The sequence below is a fragment of the Setaria viridis genome, chromosome 6 (assembly GCF_005286985.2).
Source record: "Setaria viridis chromosome 6, Setaria_viridis_v4.0, whole genome shotgun sequence".
Classification (NCBI taxonomy): Eukaryota; Viridiplantae; Streptophyta; class Magnoliopsida; order Poales; family Poaceae; genus Setaria; species Setaria viridis.
In genome coordinates, this window is record NC_048268.2 from 4,633,079 (window position 1) to 4,656,415 (window position 23,337).

The following is a 23,337-nucleotide window of genomic DNA, read 5'->3' on the forward strand; positions in this document are numbered from 1 at the left end:
CATTCGGCCGTTGCTGCCCTCGTAGTCGTAGGCAAGTGGAATGAGAACCGACGACCATTACGCCCTCGATCATGTGATGCGCTTATCTCATATTCTCTCATTAGGTTCTGCATGCAATTTAAACATGCATGCCCAGTTCGAGTACAAAAGAAGATGGTAGGTGTCGCAAACATATCCGATCGACGATACATGTGATACATGATGATGCATGCCGTACCGTACGATCAAAAATCAGACATGCGTGGTGTAGGTCCTCGAGTAGGGCTAGGACACGCTCTATTTCCCAGCGTAAAGTACATATGAGGCTCACTCTAACGAAGGAAGGTAACTAGGTAAGGATGCTTGCCAAAGCTGTGTGGCTGCAGCCTACTTCCTCTGTTTTTTTAAGGAGCAATGGGGGCAGAGCATGCTCATTCAAAAGCTGGGCTGAAGCCGGTGGGTTTCCATTTTACAATCCAGTGCGGGGGCCAAAATTTCCAGAAAGAGGGGGAGATGTAAGCAGCATAGGCGCAGGACTCGAGCGGGAGAGTGTCTAGGCGGCGGGGAGCGTGATGGACCTAGAGGGCGAGGTGTTCCATGGCGGCTTGGGCGATGGCAGCGACGGGCTGGTCGACGGTGTCGAAGATCATCCTGTTGCGGCTTTTCCAAATCACTCACAAGAGGAGTAGCGTCGCGGTGTGGAGGGTCGCCCCTGCCAGCAGCGGTAGAGCTTCAAGCGCGCCGTCGAGGTAGGTGACAGTGGCGTGAGGGCACGCCGACCTCCAGAAGCTGGCGATGCGTGGACAAGTGAAGAAGAGGTGGACGACGTCCTCATCGTCAGTGCAGAAGGGGCAAGTGGAGCTGCTCGTGGCGCCGTGACGGTGGAGAAAGTCCCGCGTGCGCGTGTTCCCCTATCGGAAGATCCAAAAGAAGACCCGAACCTTGATCGGGGCGAAGTTCCCCCAGTTGACGTCGGAGTGCGGCACCGTGTAGCCCGTCCGCTTCAGCATGGAGTAGAGGGCGCCGGAGCGTATGTCAACCTCATCCCCCCAAGCCAGGTAGCGGGTGTCGAGGGCAACACCAAGGCGCAGACCGCTCATCCTGGAGACGAGGGTCGCGAGCTCATCGCTGGCTGCGGGAGAGAGGCGCTCCTGCATCGGCAATATGAGGGCTCCTGCAGTAAAGGTGGCAGCGACCGTGATGCAAGGCTCGAGGCAGTGGGAGAACAGGGCAGGCAATGCTCGATTGAAGGGGCCAAGTGAGGTCCAATTGTTGAGGCAAAAGGAGGTCATTGCACCACTGTTGAGGACGACGGTGGTAGCACCCCTGTTCATGGGCAGCAAATGCTGGAACGTCTGCCAGTAGGACGTGGGGCGTGGTGCATGTTCTGGCGTGTACCATAACCGAACCTAGTTTGCTCAGGGGTTGTCGCTGCCCTGCTGGAGCTTGTTCACCGTTTAGAGGAGGAGACAGGTGTTCTGAACCTCGATGTCGATGATGCCAAGGCTACCTTCCTCCTTAAGCTGGCACAAATTACTTCCTCTGTTTCAAAATATATGATATGTAAATTTTGTTAATTGTTTAGATATAATCTTATACTTAGATGCATAGCAATATTCATATATCTATAAAAGCTAAAACGACCTGTTTGAGTTGAAGCCGCCGTTGAAATGACCAAACCAGCAGCATCTGTAGCCGTTCTTGAGCGGGCCGGCGTGGTCGGAAATTCGGAATGCAATCGGCGGCAGACGCAACCCAACAATCGAGTTGGGACGTGAGAACGAGGCCCAGCGCCAAATGCGCTCGCTCGCGCCTGCCTGCCTACTTTCTCTCCACTGGCCCAGCCAGTGCGAACGGGCAGAGGCCCGGGGCGCCATTCAAGAAAGCCCAGACATAATGAGCGCCTAAGAACCACCGAACGCGGCGGCCCTGGAATTTTTACTTGATTGAGAGTGGCCGGCCCTGGCTGGCATCTTCTGCTGCAAGGCCGCAGCGGCCCAAACATACTGCCGGCGAAAGAAAGTTAGCGCTGTTGGAGCACCCAAGACGCCAAAGTTGGCCCATTTTAAACCGAATTTTTAAGAAAATTGCCAGTTGGCCCACTTTAAGCCCAGACAAAAAGAGATGGGCCGTGCCTGCGATGCGAGGGAGCATTCATTGTTCTTCGGGTCTCACGGGGACGCACACGGTATGCGCAACGCTAAACTGCCGATCAATGCGACAGAGCAAAGCGTCCAACCTCAACTTTTTGGACAAGTTCACTGTCGCATTCGCGGTTTCAGAGAGAGTAGCAAGTTTTGGCTACGGACCTTCGGGAAAAAAAAAGCCTACAGACATTTCTGGGGCGACCAGCACTCGTTCGATTTTTTCCCTTGAGAAAGAGATGGAACATACGAGCTTTGTTACAATGCTAGCTCGTTACATTGCTTTTTAAAGTACAAGTATTTTAAAAAAGAATTAAATAGATTTACATATAATTAAAGTGGCATCACTCAGTCCCACCAAATTGGTACTTCTCTTTAGGTACTTCATGATACTTTCTTTGTTTTCACCGTTCGATTTCGTCGGATGGACGGCTCTTATTTTTTCCAAGCACTCTAAAATTTCTTGGAGCATACATCCATCTATCAGGGTCATTCACGCCCTGTTTGGTTAGGTTGTGGCTTTTGGAAAAACTGTTATGAGCTGTGGGCTGTAGAAAAGCAGCTGTGAGAAAGCAGCTGTGGGAAAAGCAGAATGCCGTTTGATTAGAGCAATCGTGAAACTGTAGGCTACGTAAAAAATACCTGTAATGCCTGAGGGTCTATTTATACGCAAATTACTCGTAACAAAAATAATGTATAAATAACTATTTAGAAAGAAAAGTAAATAATTTTTTTATATTTTTCATCCATCAAGGTGATTGGTCCACACGAATAGAACATAGAACATATGGTAATACGGTGCAACGAGCCTGTACTGATCGGGTCGAACCTGAATCCTCGAAGCATCCCACTAAGGCCGGTGCCTCTCCCGCTAAAAATAGAGTTATTCTTTTTTCTCATAGTAGCATAAAAGTTCGACACCAATCAAAATACCGAAATTTCGGCAGAAATCCATTTAGAAATTCAAATCAAGGTGTTAACCATCCCGTAAAATATTCATGAAATTTCACCAAAATTTGAACAAGATCAGCACGTTTTGAACAATTTGGGCTTGCTCTCGAGATACTGGACGAAAAAATTTTAGACCGGAATTGGGTTATTTCTTTACGTACCAAAATTTAAATTTTCTAAATTTCACCAAAAACAACCCCCCTCCAACCCAAACGTTGACCTAAGCTCACCGGTGATGAAGACGAAGCATCCTTATGTGCGGATTGTAGCATCGAGCAGCCTGAGCATGCTAAAATGCTCGATTGAGTGTTGTCTCTTCCCTTTGTCTAGTGGCGTTTTGAAACCGAAACCGGTTTTGTTGCCTCATTTTGCTATGATCCCAAGCGAAATTCTCCTTGCAACTGTATGACCTAAAGGTTGATCAGAGAGGGTTTTCCACTGATGCCGATCATCTTGAGTGACGAATGGACGCAAAAAGTATACAGCGGATTTGCACCCAAAGTCAAGCCCAAGTTGTCGACAAGGGAATCAGCCTGCTGCTGCTTGCACACATCGAAAGGATCAAGTGCTTTTTTCCATCGGTCTCACACCAGACCAGCTGCTACAGCGACTTTCGGTTTACCTGTTCTGTTTGCTTAATTAATGAGTATTGGAGTACCTTTGACATCTTAGGTTCACCTACTACTACGCATCTCACCAAACCTCCTGAAGAAGACGTTGCTCCGACCTGCTTTCACCTCTCGCCACTCCCATCATGATTTGAGACTTGACGACGGCCAAGGACATCTTCTTCTTCGATTGGAGAAATTTTTTAACATCAACGCAATAGGTCTTGCGTGCAATCTGTTGGAGTAGGTAACCTGTCAAAAAGGCAGGAATGGGTCAGGGGCAACCAAACCAGTTAAATATCCTTTCTGAACCAACAAACCAGTTAAATACTCCATTCGTCCTTCGTTTTTAGTTTCTGTAGATGCATAGATGCTATTATGCATTTAGACATATACTATATCTACATACATAGTAAAATTTATGTACCTAGAAAAATCAAAACAACCTACAATTTGGAATGGAGGGAGTATTGAATATGTAATGTAACGCCGTATATAGTCACCAAGAATAAGTTGCTTCAATGACTGAATTAAAGTGATCAAATATTAGGTCCGAAAAAATTGCCCAACTCTTTTTTTCCTTATTTTTCCTGTCAATGTCATTAGAGTAGTAGTAGTAGTTGAATAATATGCAGTTTTTCTGGATGCACCTCTTCCACACTCTCCCAGTCAAGTCTGACTTCCTAAGTCGTTTGGCAAGGAGGGGTTAAATTTTAGCCCCTGTCACATCGGATGTTTGAACACTAATTAGGAGTATTAAACATAGTCTAATTACAAAACTAATTGCACAACCCCTAGGCTAAATCGCGAGACGAATCTATTAAGCCTAATTAGTCCATGATTTGATAATGTGGTGCTACAGTAACCATTCGCTAATGATGGATTAATTAGGCTTAGTAGATTCGTCTCGCGATTTAGCCTAGGGGTTCTGCTATTAGTTTTATAATTAGCTTATATTTAATCCTCCTAATTAGCATCCGAACGTGTGATGTGACAGGGCTAAAGTTTAGCCCCTGGCATCCAAACACCCCTACACTACGGCAACTGAAGGTGAATGAAATGACCCAACAGAATTTCTTAATTGTGCAATGGAGATGCCGCTCAAGAAAAAAAGATTCATGCGAAGAACCCCATCATTAACTAAACTGGCTGACTTAGGATGGAAATATACTACTCCCTCCGTTCCGAATTGTAGATCGTTTTGGTATTATAGCACCTAGATATAATTTATATCTAGATGCATAATAATACTAACGATCGTGGAAAAGCTAAAATGACCTACAATTTACAACAGAGTGAGTATTAAATTCCATACATGTACCTCACACATAAACAGTAGAATTTTTCCGTACGACACCAGTCGTCGTATAAGGTTTTGGAAACACTGTTTGTGGTTTTCAATACAAATTGACTAATAATATATATAAAAATACATTATTTGAAATAAAAAAGTTGCATTATAAAAGTATTTTAGTAGGTACTTCATCCGTTCCAAATTGTGAATTATTTTGGTATTTTTAGTTCATAACTTTTGCTATGCATATATATTATGTTTATAGACATAGCAAAAGCTATGATCTAAAAATATCAAAACGACCAACAATTTGGAACGGAGATGGTATTACTATCACAAAGTAAAAAAGATAAGGTTTGACTAAGGATAAATTAAAATGAAGTTATATATATTGGATAGGTCGGCCAAACCCCCATGCATATGAGCGTGGCGTCACTGGTAGAAAACTCGCATTTAGTCCCCGTTGGTAGGGAGCAAATTTTCCAAAAATCCATCCGGGATAAACTAATCGAGACAAAAGACCCGAAAGACCCCTTTTATTTTAACCCTCGTCGCAATTCACAAGTCACGCGATTTTTCACGCGAAATATGCGTGTGCGCGGTGCGTGGGATTCGAACCCACGACCTCCAGCCTCGCACGTAGCTTCCTTGCCATCCCACATACACAGCACATCTGACTATCTAGGGGATGCAATCCTTTTGTATTAACTCGTGGGGAACCTTTTATCCCTGTTGGAAACACCAACCGGGATAAAAGAACAAACCTGAATAAAAGGGTTCGAGGGATTTAGTCCTCTATCAGCCACCCCGTGGGGGACCCTTTTATCCCGGTTTGAAACACAAACCGGGATAAAAGGCCTCTTAGGTTTTTTTTTCCACTAGCTTTTGCAACCGGGATAAAAGGTTCCGGTTGGTGAGCCCCCCGCCAATGACCGAGCTTTAGTCCCGGTTGGTGCACCTTTTATCCCAGGCTAACTTTAAACCGGGATAAAAAGGGGCGCATGGAAGATGAGTTCTCTACTTGGTACGTGAACACGTTAAAAAGAATGGGACTGGGAAGAATCTGGAAAGAAAAAAAAAAGGGAAACCTGATCTGCATGCACGAAAAGCTAGCCCGCGTGCACCATCGCAACTCGCAGATCTCCAGTTCCGTTATGTACTTTATTTGATCCACCAAAGGGCCCTTTACTAGCTTTGACACCCAACAAACGGAGAGCCGGCACCAGATGTCCAAATGCTTACGCCATGCATGATAACAACTCGCAACGCATGTCTCTGAATTAACGGTGAATGCACCATCAGCAGCTGCAGAGGGGATCGGATTAGGTGAATGCAGGCATAGGATGAAAGGAGTGGAGTGTGATCTGAGGGGTCACTGGCGACAGGTGACCTGCAGCAAGCAACAAACAGCGATCGACGTCGACGACGGCTGATCGACGTCGACAACGACGATGACGGCTGAATTGGAGCTCCAACCAACGCCATCTACGTCTTGGATACACAAGGATTCCAATTTTTGCCCACCCAAAATCATAGCATGCTTAAAAATTTTAGCTATTAATTGGTCCATTACCAAAAATTGGCATGCCAATGTTTGTAGCCAAAATTAAGACAAGTCAATAGAAAGAACTCAAAAGGGTGGAAAATATTGATTGCCATACATTGGCACCAAACTAGATGGATACCAAATTTTCATGCTCTAATTTTGGCGTACCCCAATTTTGACATGTCCTTATTTTGACTTGACAAGAATCGGAACCAATCAGGTTCACAGTTCCACGCCATCACCACGTCAGTACGACGACGACTTGGGGTCGAAGCAAAACTAACGCAAAGACATGCTGATTTTAACCCTAGAGGTCAGTAGGTCACACACCACTCATTAAGCTTGCTCTGCTAATTCAATCAATCTCCATGCCACCTTGTCGGCCATTACCACCGTCTGATGATGATGCATCGTCACGCATCTCCATGTCGTCGTCGACCGCAAAGATTTGGATTCTGATCGAAGCTGATCATCGTGTGGTGGTCAGTTGTCAAGCGACTGGATCATCGTGCTTTTAGTATATAAATTTTTCTGAAGCTCCATGTCTGCCGGTCTGCCACACGTCATGCTTCCCTCACAGATGAGATGGTGGATGGATCGCGAAAGCTTTTCTAACTTTTGCTGCAGTTGATTGCTTCTTCTAGAAGCGTGTTCGTGATAGGTCCTCGTACTCAACAACTGCAGCGAGGTAAGTCCATGTTTACTTCACCCCCACTTCTAACTTTGGCACTATGCAAAAAGAAGATTCCCCATCACATCAAACTTACGATGCATGCATGGAGTACTAAATGTAGACGAAATTAAAAACTAATTGCACAGTTTTGTTGTACTTTGCGAGACGAATCTTTTGAGCCTAATTAGTCAATGTTTGGACAATAATTCACAAATACAAACGAAACGCTACAGTGTGCTACAGTGCTGTAACAGTAATTTGGCATCTCCCAACTTTGGCAACTAAACAAGGCGGCGTAGATTAGGAGGACTGTGATGTGTAGAAAGCAACTGAAATGTCTGATTCACTCCCTCCGTTCTAAATTGTAAGCTGTTTCAACTTTTTTACTATTTTTTTGCATAATAATAACCTACAATTTGGAACGGAGTAGTTAGATATTTTTATGAAGCAGTTAGTTAATAGTACCAAGAAAAAAAAGAAGGTCACTCGCCACTTGGATGGTCTTGCCCAATAGTCAGCGCTGCTCAGTAATACTCTTCAGTTTCATTCTAATTCACACTTTTTATCTTTGCAAATCATAGACCTAGTAAAATTTATTCCGAGCACCTTCGAGAGATTGAACCGGCGTATCTTGAGATTTTGGAAATCATCGTAGGTGTCTCACCATCGATGAATATGCCATCTACCACCGAAAGCATAACATAGTTATTTTTTCTAAAATAAACCCAAGAAAATGTAAACTGCAAGCTTACACACCGAAGTCGAGGATTTTGGTTCCACCACAGACCACTCTCAACCTAACTAGCTGTGTAATTCAACACTTTCTGTTATGTACGTAAGCTATATTCACTTCACCAGTACTATGTTTTTCTGAAGAAAAAGCAAAACTAGATAGAGAAGTAGGAGCACGAATATGTCATGCACGCTGAGCCGTTCACATCCCATGTAGGTGGAGTGTGGACTAGCTATATCCTTATTTAGTTTCTCTTCTCCTAACTTTGGCACTATGCAAAAAGAAGATTCCCCATCACATCAAACTTGCGGTACATGTATGAAGTACTAAATGTAGATGAAATCAAAAACTAATTGCACAGTTTTGTTGTACTTTGCGAGACAAATCTTTTGAGCCTAATTAGTCAATGTTTGGATAATAATTCACAAATACAAACGAAATGCTACAGTTGCGCATCTTAATTTGGGAACTAAATCAGGCCTAGGTTGGGAAGCTGTCGTCGCCGTTATGAAAATAACAGTACTGAAGAAAAGTAACAGCAGCGTCCTGCAGGTCCTTTTGCCGACTTTTCCCAACGCATTTGACCGAAAGGGCCAGAGGGGAGCAAGATTTCATCCCCAGCCACAAGCACGAGCACTAAAAAAGAAGTTATATCGCCAGTGAAAAATTAGGTGCTGGGTGTGTGCGTGTGGTGGATGGAGTTGGGTGAAAGAAGTGACGTGCGTGCGTGGCAATCATTCTCCGCACTGCAGCACTCGCGATCCAGCCCATTTGGGGTCGGACAAAAAATAGGTCTCCCTTCGGCGCACGGGTAGCCCACCGACACCGGCCCGGGAGAGAGCGAACGAGATGGCGGAGCAGAAGGTGGGCCCTACGCACCTGTAAAAAAGAAAATCAGCAGTAAGTTTTCTCTTTTATAAAAATTTGTGCATAATAAAATATATTTGAGCATTTCGAGTCTGCCCAGCCCGTGGCCCGAAGCCCAACTGAGGCCCTATCCGAAAATGCTCAAAAAAGTAGACCCGATTGAGTTATCGGACGGATTGGGACGTGCCAAGCAATCCCTAAAAAACCTTGGCCTAGCTCAGACATAGTACAAAGAGCATTTTTTTTACTTCTTCCTCTTAAAAAAAACATGTCATTCTAGAATTCAAAATTTATCTAAAAACCATATCATTATACTCAATTTAGCAGATGTGCATGTTGCACGTAGTCATACAAAAGTCAATTAGCACTAAATATGGCTAATAAATAGGAGCAATTGAGGTCATTTTTTTGGACAGAGGGAGTATAGTGTAAATGTAGAGGGTGGTCCGAACCCGACTTTGGTCTAACCTAAAATAGGGGGCTGATCACATCTAGTGGACAGACATGGACGGTAATTTTAAGCTAGAAACCAATCTAGCTTTTCCATGACTCGACCGACATGTTTATAGACCGAGTGCCTTTAATTTGAACGAGTGTGCGGGCTTCAATCTATGAGCTAAACTTTTACAGGCCTTGTTTAGGTGCCAAAGTTTGGAGGTGCTACAGCACTGTAGCACAATGTAGCGTTTCGTTTGTATTTGTGAATTATTGTCCAAATATTGACTAATTAGGCTTAAAAGATTCGTCTCGCAAAGTACAACAAAATTGTGCAATTAGTTTTTAATTTTGTCTACATTTAGTACTCCATGCATGTACTGCAAGTTTGATGTGATGGGAAATCTTCTTTTTGCATAGTGCCAAAGTTGGGAGTTGGGGGTGGACTAAATAAGGACTATATTCCAAAATTAGCTACATGGATGATCTATCGTGTACTCCCTCCGTCGCTACTTGCTCTGTATGGATTTTTCAAATAGTATATATAGATAGATGTAGATATATAAGTAGGGATGTAGATATAGATATATAAGTAGGGATGCAGATATAGATATAAATAAAGAAATAGAATCAATGCTTTTTTTCCAAATAAAATAACCCACCGCACCTGCCACCGCCATCCTTGACCAAACTACTCGCTCCATGCGCCAATGCACGGCAATCATTGTCAGTCACTCCAGACCTACGTACCGCCGGGTCCACTCACCCCACCCTTCCCCACCCGCCAAACCAAACTCATTTCCCCACATAAAATTCACCCAAATCTCCACAACCAAATAAAAGGATCCAGTCAAATTCTTCCTTTTATTCTTCATCCTCGAAAAATCAATTGCATGTACGTCCACACTCCATAGCTACGAGGTGTTCGTTTCTTTAGCACCTCCTAAAATTCCTATCACATTGAATGTTTAGATACTAATTAGGAGTATTAAATATAGGCTAACTACAAAACTAATTGTATAAATAGAGACTAATTTGCGAGACGAATCTATTAAATCTAATTAGTCCATGATTTGACAATGTGATGCTACAGTAAACATGTGCTAATGATGGATTAATTAGACTTAATAGATTCGTCTCGTGAATTAGCCTCCATCTGTGTAATTAATTTTATAATTAGTTTATATTTAGTCCTCCTAATTAGCCTCCGAATATTTGATGTGACATAAATTTTAGTCAGGACTAAAGATCCAAACACCCCTGCATCACTGTCATTGATCCTACTTTGTACCCGAGTGCACTGAGTTTTCTCACTCCACGCAACAACACCAGTGGTGACCATTCAGTCCCACAAACTCAACCACTTCACCTGTGGTTGGCCGAGCACATTGATCGATCTCCAAAATCTTCCACGCACTTGACACGCACGCAAAAACCTAAAGGTACAGTACAGATTAAATGGTTAATCATCGCCAACGCCAACACCAACACCAACACCAACAAAATAATGGGCCCTACTTATCTTAACATCATTACGCCTTGCTAATAAGCTACCTGCTTTTTCTCAGTGCCATGGTGAAGAAAATGAAAGAAGAAAAAGGGGTTGGTGAGGTGGTTGGTGAAGCCTCCGACCCCATATAACCACCTCCCAGTACTGAGCACACGCCACCACTTGCCTCTCACGGTCTCAGCTCACCGCCGGCGAGAAGCGCACCCCCCCCTCTCCTCTCTCCCCTCGCCACCTGCTGCAGCAGCTCCAGAAGCCAGCCAGCCAGCCATGGGCTCCACCGCCGCCGACGTGGCCGCGGTCGCCGACGAGGAGGCGTGCATGTACGCGCTGCAGCTGGTGTCGTCGTCCATCCTGCCGATGACGCTCAAGAACGCCATCGAGCTGGGCCTGCTGGAGGTGCTCCAGAAGGACCCCGCGGCGGCGCTGTCGCCGGAGGAGGTGGTGGCGCGGCTCCCCGTGGCGCCGACCAACCCCGACGCGCCGGTGATGGTGGACCGCATGCTGCGGCTGCTCGCCTCCTACGACGTCGTGAGGTGCCAGATGGAGGACAAGGACGGCAAGTACTCCCGCCGGTACGCCGCCGCGCCGGTGGGCAAGTGGCTCACCCCCAACGAGGACGGCGTCTCCATGGCCGCGCTCGCGCTCATGAACCAGGACAAGGTCCTCATGGAGAGCTGGTGAGTGTGCCTTGGTTAATTGATCATTGCTGTTCGATTAACTTTTTTGTTGATGCATGAGCTGATCGAACAATCGATTTAGTTTTGTTTTCTTCACTTTTTAACACATAATATGGTAGTTGTTGTAAATTTCGAGTACAAGCATGCATATGATAGTTAGGTTATCCTTAATATTTCTCTGAATACAAAAATATTTTCTGAAAGAAAGGAGAATCAAGTTTTTCTTTAAAAAAATAGGAAAGAAAAGTAAGCAGGCGCCAAAGTTGTGTCTCCACTCTCCATTAGGTGAGACTTTTGGGAACCTTGGAGAAGGAACATCATGGACCAGCTCCATCCCTTTCTAAAATCTGGATTATTTGACGGCTCAGATGGTTCAAGAAATTCTCCCAATCCCACCACGAGGATTGGAAAATGATCCCTGCTGTTATTTTTTAAAATAAAAAAAGGATAAAATCAGGTCCGTGCTGTTATGGACTGAGCCTCTGGGCCACCAACTGCAGCTGAATTTTCAGACAGCCAAACTGGTTGGTGTGTGTGATATGGACCACACGCCACTGACTAGTAGCATTTGGCATATCGGCTGATGCTGATAGATTCTTGCCCTGTTCCTTCTAGACATCAGTAGCAGTATCTTCAGTTTGGCAAATCTTTCAAAATGTTCATACTGGTCAGTGGCTTCAGACCTTTTACAGGGCACTATGGCAGTACAGAGTACACCCCAATTGGTCATTGCTCTGGATAGCACTGTATGCATTGCTACAAGTAGCAGTTACTAAAATGAAACATAGGCAGACCGAAGGCACATCGCATCGAACCAGAAATCCATATGAATGAAAAATCCGTCAAATTCATTCTTCAGACTATATAATTTCTATCTTTATCATGAATCAGGTACTACCTGAAGGACGCTGTTCTGGACGGCGGCATCCCGTTCAACAAGGCGTACGGCATGACGGCGTTCGAGTACCACGGCACGGATCCTCGCTTCAACCGCGTGTTCAACGAGGGCATGAAGAACCACTCGGTGATCATCACCAAGAAGCTCCTCGAGTTCTACACGGGCTTCGAGGGCGTGGGCACCCTGGTCGACGTCGGCGGCGGCATTGGCGCCACCCTCCACGCCATCACCTCCTGCCATCCGCAGATCAAGGGCGTCAACTTCGACCTCCCCCATGTGATCTCCGAGGCGCCGCCGTTCCCCGGCGTGCAGCACGTCGGCGGCGACATGTTCAAGTCGGTCCCCGCCGGCGACGCCATCCTCATGAAGTGGATCCTCCACGACTGGAGCGACGCCCACTGCGCGACGATCCTCAAGAACTGCTACGACGCGCTGCCGGCGAACGGCAAGGTCATCATCGTCGAGTGCGTCCTGCCGGTGAACCCGGAGGCTACCCCCAAGGCGCAGGGCGTGTTCCACGTCGACATGATCATGCTCGCGCACAACCCCGGCGGCAAGGAGAGGTACGAGAGGGAGTTCAGGGAGCTCGCCAAGGGCGCGGGGTTCACCGGGTTCAAGGCCACCTACATCTACGCCAACGCATGGGCCATCGAGTTCACCAAGTGAATGTATAGCTCTGTGCCAGTTGCGGTTGATGAGAGATGAGATGGTCGTCGCCGTCGTCGTCGTCTTCTTGGTGCATGTACTTTTGCTTGATTTGCTTTCTTCATCATGCTGCTGGCCTGCCTACCTCCATGGCCGGCATCTTGTTCTGGATTCAGAATTCTAATGGTTGTATGTGTTGAAGTGTCTCTGCCATGTACCATTAATAACAGTCAAGGTTATATACATATATACACTTAATATGATGACATGATGATTCCTGTACTTGGGTGAATATTACCCGTGCCACTGATGGTGTCAGGAAAAACAAAACAGAGGAAGCATGTATGGACTGCAAAAACAATGTGTCTTGTTGGGCTCTTAGGACTGTTGTGTCCGCGCCATCCAAGAGGGCCTGACTGCAAGCTTTCTGGACCATTTCATTAACGGGCTCGAGTGGGCCGGGGCCATTTATACATAGATTCATCTGCTCGTTCGTTTGGAGATATAGAAATCCGGCAAACCAATATAACTTCCGGAAGTCCGTATCCGGTATTTGAGATTCGTGCACGTGATTTTGAACCGTCGGATGCTGATCCATATCTTACGACCCTAGCGTGCACTGCCAGTCCCGGCGCCTCTCCACGCAACCAAGCCTTCCCACGCACGCCGCCAGCCTGGCCGTGTGCCCTGCTCTCCCTCCGCTGTCGGCCTCCGCGCGCCTCCCCACCGCCTTTTTGTATTTTTTAATATCACGGATAAATTCACTCACGCACGGATATACCGTTGTAGCATTTCACTCGGAAAGTATTCAGATTATCATTATTTATATTTTTCCTAAAGGATGACATTGGTGTAAAATATTTTATCGGATAGATATTCAGGACAATATGCTTAAGTAATAAATCAAAGTTCATACAGGGCTAAGCCATGATAAATATATTAGGGTAATGTGACACACACAAGCCAATCTCATGAATAAAGAATAAAAGAATAAGCCTAAGGTTAGCGGGAAAGGCATACAAGAGGTCCTAGTGGCACGCATCTATACTAGCAAGGGCCATACAAGCACATGATTAGAACTAATTCTAGGCATTCAACATTATGGGGAGAATACCCTACCCTGATATGCCAAGCAAGATATCTTTCAAAACTCCTAACCCATACCTGAACGTGAGGGACTACAAGGAACGGACATAACTGTCACCACCTGCTGCCTACGCCTCAGACCGTGGGGTACATTCATATTCGATGGATCCCAACACGCTCGAGCACCACGCTCGTACACGTGATGACTACTCTAGCCCCTCCGGAACCCGACCATGATGATCGACAGGCATAAAACTAGAGCAAGCCTGAAGGCACAACGAACTGATGCGGTAACATATATTCAGCCTAAGCATATGAGTATAACGTAGTAAAGCATACAACATGGCATAGTATACTACCGAAATAGCATAACAACCATACTTTTTATAGATAGAATACCGACAAGTTGAGTACAAAGCCATACCGAGAGATGGAGGTTACATCCCCAACCGACCTGAGGACTAGCTTAGCAGTACAAGAATTCAGCTCTAGCCTAACTCCACTAGCCTAAGGAGTACAAGAGTAACTAGAGAGAGAGAGAGGCTTCAAGTGTGGTGTGTGCGAGAGAGGGTCTCCTCCTCCTTCTACAGGTGGTTGAGGAAAGTTCCCGGGAGGTATCTCCGAGGAATCTTCTCCCACCGCCTCCAGGAGTCAACCAGCGACCGCCATGTGGAAGATAAGGACGAGCGGGGCCTATCCAGGTTCAACCGAACTTAGGGTTCGGCCGACCCTTGACTGGGCCGCCTTGCCATCGCCTTTGTCTAGTGGGCTGCTTGTTGGGCCTTAGTCCTTTTCCTTATGGACTCCTACTAGATTGGGCTGGTTTTCCTGGCATGTGGGCCCTCTAATCTATTGTGTATGCGTTATGTGTTTTTCAGTGTGTTTTGTCCACATTTGCGCATGTTTCCCTCTTGTACATACTTGTATCCCTGAAATAACTTATTTACCAATACATGTGGAACTAGGTTATTGATATGCGAGTAAGAAATGTTAGGATTTTTGATATATGGACGTCAACAAACTCCCCCAAACTCGCCCTTTGCTCATCCCAAGCAAAAGCTAAGGCTTAGGTTGTTGATCAGGAGTTGCTACAATGCCTTCTTTCTTCCGGGTACCATGTGTATGAAAAATGATTCTTCCTTGAATTGAATAAGTTGGCATTGTCCACCCTTTTTACCTTAGTTCCGTGGGACTTTTGGCTTTTTCCTTGTCTTGGGCGGTTGTAAGATAGAACGGTTATATAAAGTCACCGTTCTCTTACTCCTTATTCAACTATATTTCTGAAGATTTTTGATAAGTTTTTATATTGTAAACAAGTTCCTCAAATGATGCTCTCGATCGCTCAATGTGTATAGTCCTTACCAAGGCATGAGTTGCCTCTTTTCATTCTACTACTATAAAGGTTTTTTTGTGGGGTTTTTGTAACAACCCAACTTAAGTAAGCCATGTTTAGAATTTTAAACTAGTCATTAGAGCTTAAGGAAGAACTTTGTCAACATTAAAGGCAAGTGAAAGTACCCTTTTGCCTTCACAAGGTTAAAACGCTGTCCAAATAGTAACTTAAATTTTTGCTTAAGAACTTAAAAATCTGTTCAACTAAGAGTTGTATAACTCAACTTTCAGAACAACTTTTGTTTTTGGTGTTTTGCTTGGATCTGAGCAGAAGCCCTTCAAAAACCCGAGATACCAATATGTGTTGTTTGTTTTAAAAATAGGCAAAGTTCAAACTTTGGGTCTCTCTATTTCGAAATTTCTAATGTCAACTTGAGCTGCCTTGTACCAAAGTTTTAGAGCTTCGAAATCTTAACAACTTTTCTTTAAGGCGCATGTTTGAAATCTGCCCCGAAAACCTTCGGAATCGAGGTTAAAGCCCCCTAGTTTGGTCAACTCAGCCTCTTCGACAATCCCGGCCAAGTCTAGAAATCAGCCCGACTTGGAACCTTAGGGCGGCTTTATCTCATAAAAGTTGAACGAAACATCAGAAAATCTCTTTATGAGAGTTTGAGAACTAAGTTTCTACAACAACTTTGTTAATTGGACCTTGGTCCAATTCGCTTCCAAAGCTTTTCAAAACTGCAGCTCAAGTCAGCCCAGAACCCTGAAAACCAGTCAAAACCGCCGTTTTTGCCTAAGTCCCAAAAACCCGGCGTTCCTCCAAACTTTGAAGTTTTGAATCTCCAAATCCACCATGATTTTGAACTCGGTTAAATTACAAAAGTTGGACTTTGGTCTGTGTACTACAACTTTTGTAAAGGGAGTCAACGTGGTGCGGTTTGAAAATCGAAAGATCTGGGCGCTTGAAGACCGGCCCGGTGAAATGATCCGCGGATCCCTCGGCCAGAGCGCGCCCGAGCACGTGTGCGTCGCGATCCAGAGCGCCACCACCACGTGGCTTGACCTCACTGGCGAAGCCTTCTCGCCCAGTCGTCGGCCGCGACAAGATGGATCGACGCGCCTCGCTTCCCAGTACCATGCGACGACGCTTGCAGCTCCTCTACCCCGTCTCGTCTTGCCCGAGGCCTTGCCGGCCGCGCCAGGTGCGCTACCCGCGGCTCCGCTATCGTCCTGGCCACTCCGTGACTGAAGCCGGCTGTTGTCGCGCCGGTGCCGCCTCGCCTCCCGCGCGCATCCGTCCCACCCGGATCTCCGGCCACGCGCCCAATGCCTTCTGACCCTCCCATCAAACCCCCCCGGTCGCGCTGCCGCTCGCGTCCCGCAACGCTGCCACCTCCGCCAACCGTCGCGCAGACTGCAACAGCTCCTCCCCCATCTCGCCAGTTGCGTGCCCCGGCAGAGCCGCTCGTCCCGCACACGCTTGCGTCGTTTCGCTCACCCTGTCAACTCGCCTGCCGCGTCTGCCCGTCCCTTCTGTCTGCCAATGGCGCCGTCGCCATTAATGGCCGTAACAGCACGCGCCCGCCCTTCTCCGGCCCACCGGCCAGCCGCAAGCCCCCGACGCCTATAAAAACCCCGCCAGCGCTACCGCGCTCCCCTTTGCCTCCCTCTCCGCTCCCTCTAAGCCGTCCAGAACCTCCCCGCTCGTCTAAGCTCCGCCGCCGCAAGCTCCTCTGCTCCGCGCTCACGCGCCGCCGCCTGAGCTCACCGTGGAGCTCCCCCTTCCGCCCAACCCCGCACCTTGCCGACACCACCAGCCGCTTCTCCATCCTCTCGCGCAGCTCTAGAGCTTGCTTGTTGCCCGTGAGAAGCGCCACCGCTGCCGGAACGCCGCCGGACTCCTCCGCCACCGAAGCTTTCCGCCGTTCCGCCCCGACCGAGCCTCCCCGTCACCCCCAACCCGCCCGCTGAGGACCCAATTGCTTTTGGGAAAGTTGCATTAGGGGCCTTAGTGTTAAAACCCAGGACCTTTACATGATTAAACCCTAGACCTAGGGGTTGGTCCTGCAAGTTTACCTCGGTTTAAATGTTTTAATTGGTAGAAAATGTGTTTAACTTTGGAAAATCACCAAAATTCATAGAAAATTCAGAAAAATGTCAAACCACTTTAGCTAGGTTCAGAATAAAGGTTAGTTTTTAATAAAAATGCTTTTGGCATATGTCACTGTTGGAATTATGTGATATGTTTTAATTCTTATTTAAGCCATTTAAATCATAACAAATCTTAGAAATATGATAAAAAGATAAATCCAACTCTCATATGTTTGTTTCAAGCAGCAAAAGCTAGGAAAAATGTTTTAGAGCCCAGCTCAGAAGTTTAATCATCTGTTTAAGTTGTGCCATGGAAATCTAAGGGTGTTTTCATCTTTTTGCATAACAATTAATGTGGAACCGAGAAAAATATGAAACCTTCTGAATAAAATCAGTGATGTAACTCAATTTATGGGAAAAATATGGAAACCACCAGAATAAATAGGTGAACCACTTTCCTGTTTAGAGAAGAATAAATAAGGTAAAGGTATAGAAAAAGATACCTTTTGCAAAAATTGTTAAATCCAAGCTACCTTAAGGTAATAAAGGCTATATTGGAAGAGATACAAATGAACATTCAGAAATAGGATAACTTTCCAATCTAAAGCTTAATAAAGTGGAGATGTATATATGTACACAATCGCCATCAAACAAACCCCTGGCTTATACCACACCCCACCTTCTTTCTGTAAATAAAGAAAGTTCAGAATCTTGTTTAGGTGAATATAGCCTAATGTAACTTCTTATTCTTCAGCACTAACTCGTGTGTACATCCTATAAAAAGTTGAGAAGTTAACTTGATAGAATGCATTTCATGTAGAGCTGAACCTCACAGACGGAACCTACGAGCTTTACCCGGCGCCAGAAGGAGCCGTAGCTGAGCCGCCGCCTGCAGGAGTCGAGCCCGAGCACACCGAAGACCAGTTCGCTACCACCCCGCTTGAAGGCAAGCCCCGGAGCATAAATTCCTATCTTTAACTACTTGCAATATATTTGGTTGTTTGATTGTGTATTTACGTTTTTAGGAATTGCTTGAAACCGTAGCATGAATTAGTTCCCTTTTGATATGAACACTAGTATTTGAGTCGAGTAGTTGCAATGCTTAATAGGACTCGGTAAAAGTTGAGTGATCGCCTGTCACTCGCGAGTTATAGGAGTTGTTTGTTCTCCTTTTTGTTACAACTATAAGGACGATGGATGGGGTAGGGCTCTGTGAACTATTTTTGTGGTCGGTGGATTGGCCCGTCTGTCTACATGAAATTGGATTAAGGTCGAGATGTGATAGTGTTCGTAATCAAGTATTTGAAAGTACTAATCTCATACCTAGTATGGGATGGGGAAGCCTAGTACCTGATTGAACCAGGACGACGGTTCGTTCCACTGTCTTTGGAACGGAGTTCCCTTGCAGCCGCATGTGGAGCGACCCCTCGTGGTGCGCGGATGTCGTGAGATTAGGTTCGCCATGCATGGTTAAGAAATTCGAATCGATTCATCTGCCTCTTACAAATTGAGACTACTGGATCGCTATGCTACACTAAGTAAGAATAGATCTGATGATGATTTTAATATTCATGCTTGTCATTAATTGTTTGAGAAGTTATGTTTGTTTAGTGTAAGTTGCTAACTTAGATAAGTAAATGAACTTAGAATCTGTGGCTAAAATATTGAAGGTAAGGACCTACTCTAGTCGCTTTTTGCAAAACAAACCCCAGAGCCAAAAAGCTTGCATGTCTAGGTGTTGGTGGATTAGGACCACCAGTCAGTTAAGTCTTGTTGAGCGTAGTCGCTCAGCCTTGTTCTGGCATATCTCTTTTAGGTGATGTTGACGCCCCTGAGTTTGCTGCAAGTGGCACTTGGCTTCCCCAGCTTCCTCCTGGGTGGACGGTCGAGTGGGATCCTTCCTTGGACGACGAGGACTGGGATCAATGATGTCATGATCGGCTTCGTCATGATGTTCGGCAACGGCGTTAGCTTCCATTTATTCATTTCCGCTGCTTAAGAACTCTACAAACTATGTTTGAATTTTGAACCTGATACTGTAATAAATTAATGCACTTGGTTAATTTGGATGATCTATTGTATTCTTTGGAACCACTCACCTTCGGGTGAGCTATGCTTTCTCGGTCCTGTGAAGTGGTTTGTCGGATGAAATCCGACGGACTGCCGAGTTAACTTGATTAAAGTACATGATTGCGTGTTAGGCGACTTAAATGTGCTTTAACTAAGTTAATTTGAGCGGTTCCACCACAGCTGGTACCAGAGCAGGTTAGCAGGACTGAGAAAACAATAGATCCTAAACACCTTTTTCTAAATAAAACTTGCAAGAAATGTATTTGAAAAATCTCGTGCGATTGTTAAGGATGAACTTTGTGCGAGAAGCCCTAGGGGAATTTTGGGTTATTTAAGGTGGCTATTAGCTATTGGTTATTTTATTAACTTCCAGCACTTTTTGCCCACATTTATCCTACGTGCGCAGAGTTCCGCATCGCGAGTATACGAGGGGTGATAGGAATTCTATTCAAAAGAACCTATCATCGCGGTTGTTTCGCCCACATTTATTATACGTGCGCAAGATTCCGTATAATGATTCATGTGAAGGGTGGTATGGTTCGATTCCAACGAGCCTATCATCACGGTTGTTCGCCCACATTTATGATACGTGCGCATGATTCCGCATCACGAGTATGCGAACGGTTATAGGGTCCTATTCAAAGGGGCCTATTTCCACAGTTGTTGCACTGTCCATGCAGCGTTAAACGCATGGGTGTCATTTCTATAGTGAACGGTAATGGATGGGAACACTTTCTTCTTTTCTTTTTTCCCTTTTTTTCTCTTATGCTTTTGAGCATGTATATTTATTTCCTTTCTCTTTTCCTTCTTTTTGCATAGCCCATATCTTTTTGCATGATGAATAGAGGGGAGTCATGTCATAGGGATGAAGTATTTTTATGTGGGTGGAAGACATGTTTTTGCGTAACTTCCAGTTTAGAAGTCAGCATGACTATATGTAGAGTATACGTGATCTTGATTATGAAAGCATGATGAGAATCTTTCAAGGGTCACAGCAATTTAACAATGCTCAATATGATAACAAGCAGCATATGTGTATGGTTTGCGCAATGTAACATCATATGGCTTTGGTAGGACATATCATCATCATTGAGGAACTTTATTTTATGATTTTTGAAAAATAAAACTTTGGATGTCAAGTTTCACTTGGAACAAGATCATAACAAACTCTATTATACCATATCATATCATGCAACAACTTTGACTTAGATTATGCACCTGCAACCCACCAGTTTCAAGCTTCTAGGATGAACGAAAGCCAACAAACTCAAAACTTGTGAGAATACTAAGCTGTAAACAAGGCACATGAAGAAAATAGGGCAGGGCACCTATTCATCATCTCAACAAGGAAGAACTAAAACAATCTTACTACACATATGAAAGCAAGTAAATATTTTGTTCTTTTTGTCATAAGCAGATTTTTTAAATGCAAATGTAGGAAATGAAAAACATACAAGATACATGTTACCTCTCTTGGTAGGTGTCCTCCCCCAAGCTTGTTCTTTGCTTATTGACCTAGATGGGGGTTGTGCCCCTGGGAGCGGAAGTAGGCCTATAGGTCATCATGGCTTTGCTGCAGCGTGGTGTTGATGGTGTTGAACCGCGTGTCGACCTGCTGCTGCCATGTGGCGAAGTCATGGACATGTGTGTTAAGAGTGTTCTGAATTTCACTTGTCTGGACTTCTAGATCATTCATATGGTGACTGAGATCTATGAGGTCACGGTGTCACCTTGCTGAAAAGGATTGGCGTGCACCGAACAGTGGGGCCGGACCGCTGGAGCTAGATGAAGTGTCATGTCCTTGTCGGCCCTGCTCTCACTCTGCGTTGCTTGCGTTCTGTCAGCCCGAGCCTCCAGCTTCATGCGGCTGTGGAGGTTGGTCCCAACCTGGCTGATACCCAGGTGTAAAACCTGGCATCTGCCCATCTGGAAGCCACCCTGCCTGGTACATCTGCTGCATGATGTGCTGGGACTGCGGGGGCTAATATTATGAGGTAGTGGCTTTGTTCCTGGACCTACTCCGAGTTACCCTGCCGGAGACATTACTCCTGGAAGTTTCCTCTTGTGGTGCAAGAGGAAGGGTTAGCTCTCGACACTTATACAAATAAAGTACCGAGCTAGGTAACTGGATTTCATTTGTATAGCCGGGGAAGAAGAATACAAGAGACTGGTTTTCATCATGCTTAAGAGTGGGACCTTGAATGAGATATACTTCATCGATGATAGTGCGGGGCATTTGAATAAAAGGAACAGCTATGCCATCTAACGCCCCGACTTTTGAAGCAATGCGAGTAGCCAAAGAGGTACACTCAATAGGACTAGTTAGCTTGAAATGTTCTATCCACTGAGCAATCATAGGCTTAACAAGAGAAACTCTAATCTTCTTAACCATGGAAAAGTGAATTTTAATCTCATCATTATGAACAGGCCTAACATCTTCCCTAGGGAAAAGCGATAAAGCAAGTCACATATGCATCAACCTCAAAGTAGGATTATGCATATCATTGCAACGAGGAGCAAACTTGCCAACAACGACTTGACCATAAATGCTTGTCCAAAAGGAATGGTGATTAAAATCGCGGACAATTTTGTCAAAAGTCAACTATGCATTTTCTATGAAAGCCAAGAAGCAGACTAAGATTCAACCAAGAGAGTTGGTATTCCCTTCCAAAGAAATGAAAAGATATACCATCATCTGCTTCTTGCAAGGTGCATAGGAATTGAATGGTGAGGAGGCGGGAACCTTCCTTAGAAATGGTCACGGAATTATCCTATCCAATAGCATGCCAAATAGTAGCAAAGTCGATGTCCATACCTGTGTTCTCGAGGAGCTCCGTGTCGAATGCTTGCGTGTGGGCGAAGACTCGGTCCTTGATGAGAGCATAGGCTTGTATTTCCCAGTCACCGTGTAGGTCAAGAGGTGGCCCTTCCACCTCCATGGCTTGTGGTCCGGATTGCTCTTCTTGTGGCATGTCCTCCTCCTGCATTGAGCTTGGCGTGTAGTCATTGGAGTGGTGTGTGCTTGTGCTTATGTGGGAGTGGCTTGAGCTCGATCCCGTCACCTTCCTGAATGTGCCAGAGAGCCTCCGTCCTACTCCTTTCATGGTGGATGGAGCATGAACAAACACAACTTGCACACGCGTTACGTTAGGAAAAATTAAAATGAACTCTTACCCGTGAGTTGCTCCTTTAAGGTTGATTGACTCTTGTAGCAAAGAAAATGAGAGAGAGAGGTTTCTTGCACTTAGAACTTTGAGCAAAATCTCAACGAAAACCCAAGAGCAAAAGAGGAGAGGAAGTGAGTGGATGAAAGTGTTGATGGATGAGCAATACCCTCCTCTCGGCCTCTATTTATAGAGCCAGGCAGCCAGGCCGTTAGGAACCGACCAAGGGGAACGGCTAGGAGCCATTGGGCCTGGTTTGGCTGAACTAGCGGTTCGGCCGACCCCTGGTGGGCCCCATTGGCTGCCAGATTTGACCCACAACCCCCCAATGACCATATGATGTCATGGTGCGGAGCTCGACCAAAGTTGCTCTAGAGATATTTTTTTAAAACTTGTTTTTGCTCAAAGTCATTTTATTGCTTTTGAATTTTCAGAAAAATTTTTATGGAAGGGAAAAATAGCTATAATAAATTCCAGGATGCAAATACAAGTTTGGGAAATCAAATATGCAGTTTAAAAAAATAAAATATTGGAAATCAAAATTTTGAAAAATCAAATATGAGGCAACTACCGATTTACCTTCAGCAAAGGCTCGCTGTTTTAAGTGCTTTGAGCGGGATTTCCTCCGTGG

The 23,337-nt window shown here is 45.3% G+C and overlaps 1 protein-coding gene across 1 annotated transcript; it reads left to right on the forward strand.

Moving 5' to 3' along the window:
• The first annotated feature begins 10,880 nt into the window (after window positions 1-10,880).
• On the forward strand, window positions 10,881-13,226 carry LOC117861177 (caffeic acid 3-O-methyltransferase). The gene is made up of 2 exons (XM_034744694.2): window positions 10,881-11,417; window positions 12,309-13,226. Exons 1-2 carry the CDS (start codon window positions 11,008-11,010, stop codon window positions 12,979-12,981), a joined length of 1,083 nt encoding a protein of 360 aa, XP_034600585.1. The 5' UTR covers window positions 10,881-11,007; the 3' UTR covers window positions 12,982-13,226.
• The last annotated feature ends 10,111 nt before the right edge of the window (window positions 13,227-23,337 follow it).